The following is a 14953-nucleotide window of genomic DNA, read 5'->3' as shown; positions in this document are numbered from 1 at the left end:
TTTTTAAGAGGGCAGGCTGCTTAGGTGGCTTCTTTGGAGATCTGGAAAGCTACTCTGTACTCCCCTTCAGCTTGGGTTCAAAGTCTTACTGTGGGCTTAAGCCCTGACACCATGGAGAAAGTGGGCTACTGGGGTATCTCTCTCTGTTACATTTGCTAGCAAAATGTTGTTATGGATCTTTGCAACCCTCCACTAATCCTACATGATGCCTTGTTGAAAGAGAACTCCAGTCCTTAATGAGCCTGCCCCTGGCAAGCCCAACACTCAGCTTGTTGAGTCTAGGAGAGAGAGAGGGCCTAGGCATGGCACTTATACCTGACTAGCTCCTCAGCTGGAGGGCAGGGTGTGGCAGGGTGAGGATGAGAGATGGCAGTGTTATTGAGCCTTGACCCCCTGCAGTAGCTGGTTGGGTCTGCAGTGGGTACCTTCTCCTTCCTCAAGTGGAAAGCTGGTGATGGTACTTACTTAGGATACGTGCACAAGAAAGAGGTCCTCCATCCATTTCCACACTTGACAGCAGAGCATGAGTAACTTCTATTGCTGTAACCTGCGCCTCTTTTCTTTTACCCATCCAGTTCCGGACCATCCCTGCAAAGTCAACAACAGTGGTTGCAGCAACCTGTGCCTGCTGTCTCCAGGAGGTGGCTTCAAGTGTGCTTGCCCTACCAACTTCTACCTGGGTGCCGATGGCAAGACCTGCATCTCCAACTGCACAGCCAGCCAGGTAATTGGAGCAGCACCCAAACATTGGGATGTGCCCTCTCCCATCACCATTTGGTTGCTTTGTCAAGGGACTGTCACCATCTTGCAGCAACTTCTGCCGGCCAGATCAAAGCCCTCTGAAGGGTGAAGGCTCCGCTCCCTGTGTTGGGCAACATCAAATTGGGTCTTGTGGCTGGTGCTTGCCATTAAATCCATCTGATCCAGAATGAGGCGAGATGCTCTTTTTTAAACCAGCCTCACTTGGTTTTCCAAATACGGAGGTTACATGTTTATCTTTTGGAGAGACCTGTGTAAGCCAAAGTATATTTGAGGGGTGGTTGGAAAATGAGGGCGGCTCTACTGCTGTCGCTCACCTGGATCAGTTTCACAGCTGTGGCCTGGAAGATGTGATGGGCTGGAGTTTGCTCTGATAGAGCAGGAGAGGCTACAGGGGATGCTCTTCGCCCCACCGCTGATGTCTTGCCTCAGCTTCACGGCTTTTTCTTCTTAACCAACAGTTTGTCTGCAAGAACGACAAGTGCATCCCTTTCTGGTGGAAATGCGACACAGAGGATGATTGTGGGGACCGTTCTGATGAGCCGGATAACTGCCGTGAGTGAACAGTTTGGAGGAAGCCCCAAGGGTTGGAGAAAATGTTGGTTTTTAAAAAATAAAAATCACAAGGACTGATTGAATGTCATCCTGGCAGAACATTGGGACATGCAGGGAAAATGGCCACAAAACAGGTTTACAGCATTGCAAGGGGTAAATTTGTGGTTTGAAGCCAGTGTTGGCCAGTGTGGTGTAGGGGTTCAAGTCTTCGACTAGGACCTGTGGGACCAGGGTTCAAATCCCCACTTGGCCATGAAACTCACTTGGGCCACTCACTGCCTCTCAGACCAACCTATCTTGCAGGGTTAATTGGGGATTGAGATTGGGGAAGGGCAGCCTTGAGCTCTGTGAGGAAAAGGAGGAATCTAGAGGAAATAAATACAAATAGTAAAAATATTTAGAGTAGATGCATTGAAATTAAGAAACATGGCTAACTTAGGCCCATTGATTTCATTGGACTTGCTTAGAGCAGAACTCAGTTGGATGCTGTGTCTTGCATTTTGACCCTGGGGGCTTCTTTGGTAACCCTGAGGGGGCTCCATTGCCTGGCTGGTGTTTTCTAGGGTCTGCTTATCTAATCCCTTGAGGGAGTGTAGAAAAGGCAGCAGGCATGCTTGGGACCACTGGGCTGTGTTCAGGCCCCTTCCATGCTGAGTCTGCCATGGCCAACCCCTTCCTCATCACTTTGAGGTGGGGTTGAGACATCCACAGCAGCTTCCATCCTTCCAGGTTTGTCTTGGTACGTGGAAACTTCCTTTAGGGACAGTTTGCCTGAAATTCCATTGGATGTCTCATGACTTCAAAAGCTCCCTAAAATCTCCACCCAGGGTTTTAAACCAGGGATGGGAAACCTGTAGCCCTAGTGGTGCAGCAATAAAACTGCTAGCACATTTGCAAAGCTTATGCGGGGTCCAAAATGTATGGTTTCAGATTGGATGGGGTTCTGCGTGTTAAGATTCCTGCATTGCATGGGGTTGAACTAAACGACCCTTTGGGTCCCTACAGTTCTGTGACAAATGGGCACAACGCCCATCATCCTTTGCCATTGGCTCTGCTAGCTTGGGTTGATGGGAGTTGGAGCCCACCCCTGCTTTAATTGCATACATGATCTGTTTATATTTGCCTTCCTAAGTATATTGTTCTCCTGCTTAGGTGCTGCACAGCACTGACCAGACAGTCCTGGCATATGAGAGATGTGCCGTAGGCCATAGTGATTCTGTGTTGCACATGCCACCTATATATTTCAGTTCAACCAGGCTGCTCTGTGCAAACAGTATCAGTTCCCCATGGCTAGTATGAAGCTTAATCCCTACTAGGTGGGAGAGAGAGAATTCCCTGGGCTAGGTTTAGCCATTTTGCCAAACAGCAGTGGAGCCCTGCCAGATTAGGTTCCTTGGAGCACTGTATTAATTTGGGAGTGTACCAGCGTGGATGATGAGTTTGCTGCCTTCCTCTAGGACTCTTTAAAACATCTTTCCACTCCAGCTGTGGCAATTCTTCCCCCCACATGTTACCAGCTATAGGAAGTATTTGCAGATGAAGGAGCAGAGTCCTTGGCACCAAAGGAAGTTGCATGAGCAGGTTGGCTGGCTGGCATAGATGAAAGTGCAGGGAGGCATCAGGCCCTTCAGTTTGGAGAAGGGGATCCTGCGTCATAGAAAGGACATAGGAAGCTGCCTAGTACCAGATCAGACCATTTCCCCATCTGGTACCATATAGCCTACTCAGACTGGCAGCAACTCTCCTGCATCTTAGCCAGAGGTCTTTCCAACCACCTCCTACCTCATCCTTTTGCCTGGAGACACCAGGGATCAGAGCTGGCACCTTTTGCACGTAAATCCTGTGCTCTGCCACTGAGTCTCTGGGTCCTTCTCCCAAGGCGTCATCGTAATCCCATGTTCCCTTCTCCCAACAGCTGAATTCAAGTGTCGCCCAGGACAATTCCAGTGCTCAACAGGAATCTGCACCAACCCAGCCTTCATCTGTGATGGGGACAACGACTGCCAAGACAGCTCAGATGAGCACAACTGTGGTGAGTTGCCCAGACCAAAGCAAATGGTAAAGTTATTGTCCTGGCTTGTGTTTACACCATGGCAATGGAGGCTGTTAGGTAACAGCAAGGATCTTTATTGAGCCAGAGTAGAAGTAAAGGCTCAGCATCAGGTGCTGGGTCACTTCAGCTGCAACACTTAGGCTGGGTGACAGGACGGGTGAGACTAGCTGGACTAGAATCAGGAGTCCCCCTGTCCCAGGGCTCCTCACCCAGTGTGACTGAACTGGTTGTGCTCCACTAAATCTGCCTCTGCCTTGTCCTGATACTGGGAGCGCAACCAGTTCAGTCGCACTGGGTGAGGAGTCTTGGGAGCAGTGCAGGGGGCTTTATAACTATGAAGTGGACTGCAAGGGGAGAGGCGGGGAGAGCGTTGGATTTTGGTGTCCCACAGGGCACTGCTTAAATTTGAGGGCCCCCTCCTTCCAAGGTCCACCACTGGGCGAGGAGGTCAGCGCAAGGAGGTCAAAACTGCATGGAAGCAACAGAGTTGCCCCAATGGCACACCCACCTGCCAAGCTTTTAAAAGCAAGGCAAGCCTTCTCACAAAAGTCCTTGCTGTGTGAGAATGCCAAGAATGCAGAGCCCTGCTTCCTATCAAGAGCAGCCGTGTCCTGGGGGAGTCTCCACCCACCATTTTGCCACCCTCTTTCTCCTCCTTGTGTATCTTATTTAGTTGTCTCCTTCCTTTCCATAGAAGAGACTCAAGGGCAACCTCCAGAATTTGAGACAAAGCAATTAAAATACATGGTGCCTATTAAGAAAAGCTAAGAATTCAGAACCATAAAACACTAGAGATGGGCAAACCTTCCCAAGCTCTTCTTGGACTTTGAAATGATCAGATATCTATGTATCTATTTCTCCAAGCAAACCAGAGGGCTTTGAAATAATGACCCCCAATCCCTACCAGCCATCTCAGTCCTTCAAAAGCCAAAAGTGCTTCCTAGCCAAGGCCCCTCCCCACCCCTAAAAATCCACCTTCTCTGTCCTTTCAAGAAGTAAAAATGGCAGGAGAAGCAGTGCCACTCATGGAGAGGGAAATGATCAAAGGGAGGTTTTCCCTTCTCTCCTCCTTTTTTCTTTGTTGCTCTGATGCTCTACAAAACAGTGTCGAGGCACAAAGCCAAAGGAATCATGGGAGAGGTATTTCTTCCAAAACCTCCTGCAACTCTGGTAAATTTCATAAGACTTCCTGACAAAAACTGGCGTCTTAAGGCTAAAAAGTCTGGTCCTCACTCGTTTAAAAAGTGCTTTTGCTTTCTTCTTTCTTCCTGACAGAGGTGCATGTCTGCCTGCCCAGCCAGTTCAAATGTACCAACACCAATCGCTGTATCCCTGGCATCTTTCGCTGCAATGGGCAGGACAACTGCGGGGATGGAGAGGACGAGAAGGACTGTCGTAAGTCATGTTTGGAACAGGGTCCTGCTTGGAGCACGATGAGGGGCATCACTTTGCCCTCTGCGCTCTCTCTAGTTCAGGGGTGAAGAACCTGGGAAGCTTAAGAAATTAGGAATTTGCTCTGCGTTTCTGGATTCTGGCTCACATGGAATGGAGAAATAGAGCTGGGTGCATACTGATTGCAGCTGATGAGCCACTGCAGTAGGGATTGGGAGCCTGTAGTCCTCAACATCTGGAATTGTGGCTCTCCACATATTGTTGAACTTCAGGTTCCTCATTCCTACTTCGGTGGCCTGTCAGAAGAACAGATGTCCTTGTATGGTCAGTACAATAAGCATTTATCTACTGGACTCCAGACCTATGGAATTTTTTATATATTTTGTGTTAAAAATGTACGTGATTCCATAAAAGGGTAACCAGATTTTCCCTGAGTTGAATTTTACAGCCTGCAATAATGGTCATGTGCTTATCGTCCATAATTCAGTTTGCTCAGGTGGTCATGGTGAGGGCAAAGAGTTATGAGGACACTGAAGCCCTGATTTCTGGAAAGCCTGCTCAGTCCCTTCTCTGACTTCTGAAATTTCAAAACCCAGTTTAAAGAAAAGAAGAAAAGTGGGATTTTGTAGGGGTGGAATTACACACCTAGTTCTAGTTTCTGCACTTTGAATAGCAATATTACAGTATATGTTGCATCCGGATTATTGTAAAGGTGTACCATCATCCTAGTATTACACCAGTAAAGCTGCTAGCACATTTGCAGCATGGTTTCAGATTGGGTGGTGGACCACTTGTTGAGATTCCTGCATTTCAGGGGGTTGGACCAGATGACCTTTGGGGTCCCTTCCAACTCTACAATTCCATGATTCTACACGAGTCAGCCTTTGGTGTAGGAAGACTCCTACCTGCATTCAGCCCTAGAGCTCCTTCTTGACTCTTGTTTCTGTTGCAGCGGAAGTGACCTGCGCCCCAAACCAGTTCCAGTGTACCATCACCAAGCGCTGCATTCCGCGGGTGTGGGTGTGTGACCGCGACAATGACTGTGTGGATGGATCTGATGAACCCGCTAACTGCAGTAAGGAGCTACTGTGTCAAAGGCTTTGGGATGGCAGGGAGCAGGGTGGCTGATCCATAAGCCCATAGCTTTTGGCTAGAAAGCCTCTGCCTTTCTGCTTTTGAGAAGATGGTGGATTTGGTGCCCTCAGCTTAGCCAGCCATGCATGCCAAAGATGTTATGGAAGTGCTGTTATGAAATCAGCAAATAAGCTTTCCAATTGCTTATTTGGTGTTATTTGGCCTTGTGCAAATTGCATCCTGGGGCAAGGATTTGCTCCAAATTGGATCCACAACCAACACAATGTTCTTCAGATTCTGTTGGGCCCCAACTTCTATCAGCCCCAGCCAATGTGGCAAGAGTAAAGGATGATGGGACTTGTAGTCCATAGCATATGGAGGGTACCAGGTTGGGAAAAGCTGATGTAGAGCAATGGGCTGTACAGGCCTGTCCTACACCCTAGAACACATCCCAGAATCCTCGGCGGCATCACAGTGATTCCTTGGCCAACAAGTCAAATTTAGAAAGGATTTACTAGAACTCAAGTGTTTGAAAAGCAATAGCCGTACAACCTGATTGCTATTTAAGAGAAGGTGTCATTTTCTGGGGTCTAAGTTCTACAACAGATTCTGTACTTGGTGCAAAGTTATTTACATGTGTACTCTCAAACAGCTTTTTATAAGAAAAGTAATTTTCTGTGCCTCCCCTGCCCTTATTTTGTAACAAATTGCAACAGTGACAATTTTATCTTTCCAACCTTTGAAATGTTTCTCTTTTCACCCTCCCAGCACAAATGAGATGTGGGCTGGATGAGTTCCGGTGCAAGGATTCGGGGCGGTGCATCCCAGCACGTTGGAAATGTGATGGGGAGGATGATTGTGGAGATGGGTCAGACGAGCCCAAGGAAGAATGTGGTGAGTTGATGGTGCAGTCAACTGGCGAACTACGCTGCACTAAGACAGAGAGTCTGGCTTGCTCCTTTTCCTACGGTTGATGAAAGGAGCTAGAAGTGGCACATTTGCCAGAGTCTTGGAGGGAGCCTGCATAAGGGAAGCAGCACCTTTGTAACATGTGCAAGTCAAAATAGGAAGTCCCAAGGTGCAGACCAGCTGCATCCCTTGTCTCCCTCCTGTCTTGTCAAAAAGGAAGTCAATCAAAAGAGGGACCCTAGAGATACTAGCCTTTTTGCCTAAGATGCACCCAGACTGTTGTAAGTCAAGTTCAGAGCTTGGCTAAACTAGTACTTCATGCTTCAGTCCAGATTGGTCCCTGCCAATCCACTTAGATTAAACAGGGGTTGCCAACTTGATGCCCTCCAGGCAGGGCTGTAGCTAGGAGGTGGTGAGGTGGGCCCCCACCAGGGGGGCAGGCGATGGGGGGCGCGCGCAAAATTGGCTAAAATATCTCCATAAATATAAATATTGATTATTGCCTCATAAGAAATGGTTTTAAATAGAGGGTGAATTGAATGGGTGGAGGGGGCAGGGTTGGAGGAGAGGCAGAAAGAAGAGCTAATTTGTCCATGGCTAGGGGGCGCAATCTGGATGGTTCTGCCAGGGGAGCAAGATCACCTAGCTACGGCTCTGCCTCCAGGTATTGCAGGGCTGACTAGTGCACCCCTGACCATTGGCCTTGCAGGATGGAGTTGTCTTTGTGCTCAAGCTGCTCTATGTACAAGAAGGCATCCAGAAGATGCCTTGTGAGCAAGGATAGCTGTTTTTTGATGGGCTTTGTTTTTGATGCTGTTTTTACATTTACTGATGTCGTCCATTTCCTACCTTTTCTCTTCCCTGCGTCACTTTCTTTCTTTTCAGACGAGCGAACTTGTGAGCCCTATCAGTTCCGCTGCAAGAACAACCGCTGTGTGCCGGGTCGCTGGCAGTGCGACTATGACAATGACTGTGGAGACAACTCTGACGAGGAGAGCTGTAGTATGTGCCCCCTTCAGCCCTACACTGGGAGAGCAGAATGTTTGCATGTGGGGAGGGTGGGGGTCTTCTGGCTTTTCCTGTGGGCTTGGTCCTTGTTGGATGGAGGAAATAAAACTAGCATTGCTTGTAGGAAGAGGACACTTAAATCTGGGTCTCCCTTTTCTATGAAAAGGATCATCCCATCAACGTATGGAAGCAGAAGATGGCCTTGAGGCTGGAATAAACTAGAGCATTCAATGGGGAACGTCCAAATGCTGCTGGACTCCAACTCCCATCATTCCCAGCAAGCAGAGTCGTGGGCAGTTATAATGGGAGTTGTGGTCAACAAAATCTGGAGGGCCATAGGTTGCCCCCTCTGAATGATGAAATTTCAGAAAATACTGGCTGGGTTTCAGGCCCAAGAGTCCTTTCTATTCTGGTATAAATAACATTGAGAGGGAGGAGGCCAAGAATTCCACTAAAATGCCTTCAAATTATGTGCCCTAAGCCCTGCCCAAGCCAACAACTATGTACCTTTCGGCACCAATTGTTGCAACCATCTCAGCCTATGGTAGCTGCAGAGGAAAGTCTGGCTTCCATGCAGCTTCCAAACCTGGAGTGAAGTCAGTGTGCAGACTCACTGGTGCAGGACTAAGCCCAGATAACCTTTTAGCTGCACCATCTGTCTTCCTCTCTGCTTGCCCTCTACTGTTTCAGAATGCTGGGCTGCTCTCAGCCCCCCCAACTTGTGAGATCTTTTGGAGAAAGGTTTAGTTGGGGCTGAACTAGGAGGTTCCTCCCCATTTTTTGAAGCCTGATAGTTAACTCTTCTCCCCCTACATCAGCAATGCTGGTTTTAAGTATGCCTTACCCTCTCTGATCCTAGCTAAAGTGAGAGGTGCATCAAACAATGGCCAGCCTTTGGCCATCTCCAAGCATGGGAGGGAGTTCATCAATTCCACAGTGCTTTACTGCCATCAGTTGGCTTCTCATCTGCACAGCATGAAAAAAAGTGGTCCGAGAGAAAGCCAGCAAGTGATGGTGGGGGGAGAGAATCTCAGATGACTGACTGACCCATCATGTGATTCCAGCCCAGTCACTGAGATCTTTGATGGAGCTTCTGTTAGCTGTCCCCCCATGACTCAGTTGCATGTTTCATAACTTCTAGAAGCCATGCATTCTGTCTATTGGGCCCAAGCCTATGGAACTCCCTCCCAACTGAGGTTAGACAGGCCCCCTCCTAGCTGAGAATGCCTTGTTCCAGCAAACATTTTAAGGCAGTGTTTGGTTTTATGATAAGTTTTTATTGCCTTCTTACCCCATTTTCTGTTGACACCACTTAGCAGTGTAAATAATGAAGCAGTATATAAATGTCTTAAATAGAGATAAATTTAATGAATGAATGAATTAGTTGCAGTCATCCCAGGGAGGCCAAATGGCTCCTACTTTAAATCTCATTAGAAGCCAAAGAGGCCTCCAGCAACAGATGGTGTTGTTACTTTGTTTTTAAGATTCACGATGGGGGCCCCACCTCCTCCCTTGCCACTTTCTCCCCCCCCCCCCCCCCCGTAGACGCTAGACATGACTTTCTTTCAGGTTCTTTTGGTTTTTTATTTTATTTTACCATGTTGTGTAATTTGAGTTTGTGCCATTTCACTTCATCTTACGTTTTTCTCCATTTTCACACTGTCGTATCGGGGCTTGCAGAGGTAGGTTTCTGTCAAAAATATTTTTCCTTTCCCCTCTAAAACCTTAACCATGGTAGAAAGAAAGGCTGGGGTGGGCAGAGGTGGGAGGACCATAGTGGTATTGGGATTGCCATGTTATTTCCCATGTATTTCCCACTCCCCCCCCCCCAAAGTAATTGAACGGAGAGGGCTTCTCTGTGTGCTGCTTTGCTTGACTCCCGGCCATCCCTAAGGTCAAAGCAGGCTATAATAATGCCTTCTCTCATTTATCTGCTGTCTCTTTCCTATACCTCCCTTTGATGGATAAAGAGGTTTGCGAACTAGGACACACATCCACTCCAGTTGGGTGAAGTTAGTGTGCCCACCCAGTTTCTCCTTAGCAAGCCTTCCATTACCGATGGGAACTGGGTGGGGCTTCCCATGGCATCCCTTAGGGTGGTACCTTGTATGTCTAGATCACTAAAAAGCGGAGGCAGGAACAGGCAGGGTGCTGCCCTCTCAATGCTGCTGCCACTTGCCACTTGGACCAGGCAGGCTGCGCAGTCACCCTGCCACGAGTGCACCCATGCAGCCCTACCCTCAGTGCCACCCTGCCCCATCCCAGTAAGCAGGAGCAAGGATGGTGTCAAGAGGGTGGTGACATGGCACTGCCCTACCACACTGGCTTGCCTGAGCAAAAAGCAACAGCATTAGAGGGAAGACCATAGCTCAGTGCTAGAGCACATGCTCTCTATGCAAAAAGTCCCGGGTTTAAAACCCATCATCTCCTACACAAGCCTGGGAATGTCCCCTGCCTGAACCCCTGGAGAGCCACAACCAGAGAGTGCAAACCGTACCAAGCTCCTCGTACCAATAGTCTGACTCAGAATGAGACAGTTTCCTGTGTTCGTAACACTTGTAATAACATTGATTGAAAATATATTTTGAGGGGCTGCCATCAAACAAGCAGATACCAAAAGCAAGATTGCAGGAGAAATGGTCAGCTGTGTCTCTCCTTCTCTCCCCTGGAGCATCTAAGTGAAACTCTGCACAGGTCATCTTCGTACAGCAAATTTCCCTGCTCTCCTAGTGACAGCTTAAGAGGGGCAAGAAAAGGACCATGTAACTTGCAGCATGGCGATGCCACACAACACACATTGAGAATGTTTAGATGTTTGGGGAAATAGAGGCGGATCATATAATCGTAGAGTTGGAAGGGACCACAAGGGTCATCTAGTCAAAGCCCCTGCAATGCAAGAATCTTCGTGCCCAATGTGGGGCTCAGACCCATGACCCTCAGATTAAGAGTCTCATGCTCTACCAACTGAGCTATTGCAGCGATGCAAAGCTGCAAAAGCTGTGATCTAGAGGGTATAAATAAGGTTTCACTATCCTCCTCCTCCTCCTCCTCTCCCTGCTGCCTGCATCTGCAAAGCTGCTATGGGTGGTGGGAGGTGGGGATGCTTTTTGGCTGTCAAACAGAACTGCCTCATATTTTCCACTCCTGGGATTCCCAGTTGAGACAGAGTGACTGGGATGGTTGCCACTGTCTGCCAGAAGCTGCTTGTGTGGAGAATGGGGGTTTGATGTAGCCAGAAACCGCTCATGTATCCCCTCTTCTTCTTCCCTCACCCCAAGTCCTTTGTGGCCTCTCCTGTGTTCTCTTCTTTGTCGTATTGAAGTCGAAAGACACTGATTTGTTTGAATAATAATATTTCCAGAGATGCCCTGGGAATAATAGAGAGCAGTGTTTATTCCCTGACTTAACAGAAGATGCTCCTGTGCTCGCTGGAACCTTCCATCTCACCTGCTCTTGTGCTCTTTCTTCCTACAGAACCCAGGCCTTGCTCTGAAAGCGAGTTCTCTTGCGCCAACGGGCGCTGCATTGCAGGCCGCTGGAAGTGTGATGGGGACCATGACTGTGCTGATGGCTCTGATGAGGTGAGGAGCAAGTCAGGTGCAAAGTGTTAAGCAATCAGAGAACACCAGAATTTACCTGCTTTCATTTCTTGTAGGAGTAAACTTGGGAGCAGGTAAACTCTAGGAAAGGTGTGGGAAACTTCATTTGAATGCTGGTGAAGTGTTACTGTAAATAGGCAGGGAGGGGGCATGGAGGGTATAAGAACTCTTTCAGTGAAAAACATGGGATGTTACTGGGTGTTCTAGGTATTCACTTATCCAAATAAGGCCTGCCTGGGATTTGGTAACCCTGTTTCCTTTGCTTTCTCCCCACAGAAAGAATGCAAACCTCGCTGTGATCAAGACCAGTTCCACTGCAAGAGCGGTCACTGTATCCCACTGCGATGGCGCTGCGACGCTGATGCCGACTGCATGGATGGCAGCGACGAAGAGGACTGCAGCACTGGAGGTAACGCCCCTCTTCCTCCCTCTTCCTCAGAAGAGGATATCATACTGGCTTCAGCCGCTGTGTACCTGCAAAGCATCAGTGCTGTAACGAGTGCCAAGTAACAAGTTACAAGGATGCTCTCATTTCCCCCAGCCTGTATGCAGCCCTTGGCAAGCAGGTGCAGGGTTGCCTCCAGGCTTCAGAGGGCACTAGGCAACACTTCCTCTGTCTGTCATCGGGCCCTGGTGCTGAGTGACACTAGTTGAAGGGACTATGGGATGTTAAAAGAGTGACTTGATCCAGGTGTTCGGAATGCTGGGCCAAACAAAATTTCCAAGGGGTCCCCTGCCAGCTGCCAAAGATGCCAGGTGCCGGCACCAGCCCCCCCCCCCCCCCGATCAGGTGGTACGTGCAAGGAACTGGTTGTGGAACTCCTCGCTGCTCAAGATTTAAGACCTCTGAGTGGGGCTCTCAGTGTCACACCTTCGCAGCTTCTCCCTCCCTGTCCTCCAGGGATTCCGTGCTTTGTAGGAGGAGGTTTTGCAGCTGATGTGACTGGGCTTCTTTCCCCACTTTGCAGTGCGGACCTGCCCCCTGGACGAGTTCCAGTGCAACAACACCTTGTGCAAGCCGTTGGCCTGGAAGTGTGATGGTGAAGATGACTGTGGTGACAACTCAGATGAGAACCCTGAGGAATGCTGTGAGTAGTGCCTCTGCTCCTCTTGGCGCACCTCTCATACTCTTCCCTGCCTGCTGCTCCACAGAACTGAGAAAGTGAAGGGCAGCACCCACATCACATGGGGAAGGTCCCCCACCCCCAGGCTGAAGATCTTGGGGAAGGTTGGACCTGAGCTCATCCTCTGAGGCCCTTCTTTGTGTACCTCCTCCGCGAGAGGTCCAGGAGGTGGCGACATGAGAGCAGGCGCTTTCTGCAGTGGGATGCTCTCCCCAGGGAGGTTCGCCTGGCACCTTCATTATACACTTTTAGGTGCCTGGTGGAAATGTTCCTCTTCAAGCAGGCCTTTGGCTAATTAACATCCGATGCCCCTTAAAATGTGTTGGGTGGGGCATATTGTTTTGTTTTTGTTCTTGTTTTTCATATGTATTTTGCATTTTTTAATATTTTTGTGTTGTGAGCCATCCTGAGATCTACGGATGAAGGGTGGTATACAAATTTAATAAATAAGGATAATAAATAAAAACATATGTGGGACATTGGCCTGGATCCCTAGACAGCGGCTTCATGTCTTACTCTGTAACCAGATCCTTGCTTGTTTTCTCCAAAGCTGCAATCACAGCCCAGGAATGGAGGAGAGTGATGCAGGATGGAGGCGGGGGGAGGCAGAGGCCGGCGGAGAGGCAAGGCCTGCATTGTCAGCCACCCATACATTTCCATGTCCCTCTGGCTCCCACATTCACTCTGACCATTTGTTTCTGTTTACTGGTGCAGTGAAATTCCAGTGTCCCCCCAACAGACCGTTCCGCTGCAAGAATGACCGTGTGTGTCTCTGGATTGGCCGCCAGTGTGATGGAATCGACAACTGCGGTGATGGCACTGATGAGCAATTCTGTGGTGAGTGCCTTCTTTGCTTTCTCCACCCTCCCCTGGACAACTCTCCAGTCCTCTGTCACCCGTACTAGTGCCAAACCATAGCTGTAACAGCAGGGATTAAGGTACTTATTTCCCTCCTGGTGTTCTTGGACTCCCAACTCCCATCAGCCCCAGCTAGAACGGCCCATGGTTGCATGGAGATGATGGGAGTTGTAGTCCAACATCATGTAGAGAGGCACTTGTTCCCCATCCCTGTGCTAATGCTTCTCTGAATTAAAATTATGGTTTGCTTTCATATTATGAAAGAGTAAGAATTACTCACATTTCTGGAATGTCTCTGTGTGGTTCATCATTTTAAGCATGCCCAGAGCAATGACTCATGCTGAGGTGCAACAGGCATGGTTCTCTGTAGGCGGGGCTGCTCTGTGGTGTCTTTCTGACTTGAATGGCCCAGTCACATCTCTAAGATTCAGTATCCTGCTCTTTTGGGCGGGAGGGGGAATTAAAAGAATAGGCAGATGGTAACTTTGACTTCACAACACGCTCTCTTCGCTTCTCACTGTCATCTCTGCAACCTCTTAGACTTGCCAACCACCAGGCCCAGGAGCTGCAGCCATGAGAAGAATGAATTCCTCTGCAAGAGCGGGAAATGCATCAGTTCTGAGCTTCGCTGCAACTTCTTTGATGACTGTGGAGACGGGTCTGATGAGGATAGTTGCTTGCCGGGTGAGGGGATGAATTGCTGAAGCACCATGCACACCTTTGGGCAAGCAGAGGAGCTGGTGTTTTGTTTGGGGGTGAAGTGGAGAGGGGAGCATTATAAGCCCAGTATGACCAGCTTATAATGAGGATGTATGTGGCTTGGCCAATCACAAACATGCTCCCAGTCTTCCTCCTGCTGTTCTCTTGCCTCTTGCCATTTCTGCCTATTGATGCAAGATTGTCTGCTCCGTCTCCTGCCTGCAGATCTCAAGATGCCAATTGGCTGCAAGACCAACGTGACCATGTGTGGCGAAGAAGCCAAATGTGTCCAGACCCCCACATCTGTGTACTGCACCTGCCGCCCTGGCTTCCAGAAAGTGCCAGACAAGAATTCTTGCCAAGGTATTGAGCCAAAAGACAGGTTCTGCCAAGGCCAGAAGTTAGCTGGCCACTAGCGTGAAGTCGCCTCAAATTCTTTGTGAGCCCCTTTGAAGTCATCTGTGAGATTCTTTGGGTTGAGCCCAGAGGAAACGGGTGGCAGCAATAGCGAGGGCTCTTTCAGGTGAGGGAAGACTGAAGAGCGAGAGCTAAGTGTGTTCAGTAAATAAAGTTAGGGAAGCAACTGCTTCAGCATTACATAAAAGGGAAGAATGCATCCATAGCTGTGGAGGGGAAACCACATGTGGCTGATGGAAGTGAGTCAGGCCGCCAGGCAGAACTGCTGTATTGATAAAGGTAAAGGTACCCCTGCCCGTATGGCCAGTCGTGACCGACTCTGGGGTTGCGTGCTCATCTCACTTAAGAGGCCAGGAGCCAGCCCTGTCCGCAGACACTTCCGGGTCACGTGTCCAGTGTGACATAGCTGCTCTGGCGAGCCAGCACCAGCGCAGCACACGGAAACGCTGTTACCTTCCCGCTATAAAGCGGTACCTATTTATCTACTTGCACTTAGGGGTGCTTTC

General features: G+C 49.1%; 1 protein-coding gene across 6 annotated transcripts in view; it reads left to right on the top strand.

Annotated features, from left to right (window-relative positions):
• LRP1 (LDL receptor related protein 1) overlaps positions 1-14953 on the top strand; it is a 306533-nt gene that overhangs the window by 273223 nt on the left and 18357 nt on the right. For all 6 annotated transcript variants that reach the window (XM_083428173.1, XM_083428171.1, XM_083428172.1 and 3 more), the window contains 13 exons: positions 576-724; positions 1221-1314; positions 3230-3346; positions 4643-4762; positions 5712-5834; positions 6602-6727; positions 7628-7744; positions 11225-11331; positions 11626-11758; positions 12318-12437; positions 13188-13310; positions 13872-14015; positions 14256-14393. In XM_083428173.1, the coding sequence (XP_083284299.1) occupies positions 576-724; positions 1221-1314; positions 3230-3346; positions 4643-4762; positions 5712-5834; positions 6602-6727; positions 7628-7744; positions 11225-11331; positions 11626-11758; positions 12318-12437; positions 13188-13310; positions 13872-14015; positions 14256-14393 (1611 nt within the window). The remainder of the gene's footprint in view (positions 1-575; positions 725-1220; positions 1315-3229; positions 3347-4642; positions 4763-5711; positions 5835-6601; positions 6728-7627; positions 7745-11224; positions 11332-11625; positions 11759-12317; positions 12438-13187; positions 13311-13871; positions 14016-14255; positions 14394-14953) is intronic.

The sequence above is a fragment of the Podarcis tiliguerta genome, assembly GCF_965153285.1.
Source record: "Podarcis tiliguerta genome assembly, chromosome: 2".
NCBI lineage: Eukaryota > Metazoa > Chordata > Lepidosauria > Squamata > Lacertidae > Podarcis > Podarcis tiliguerta.
The sequence above is the reverse complement of the archived record's forward strand: the minus strand, read 5'-3'. Positions and strand labels throughout refer to the sequence as shown.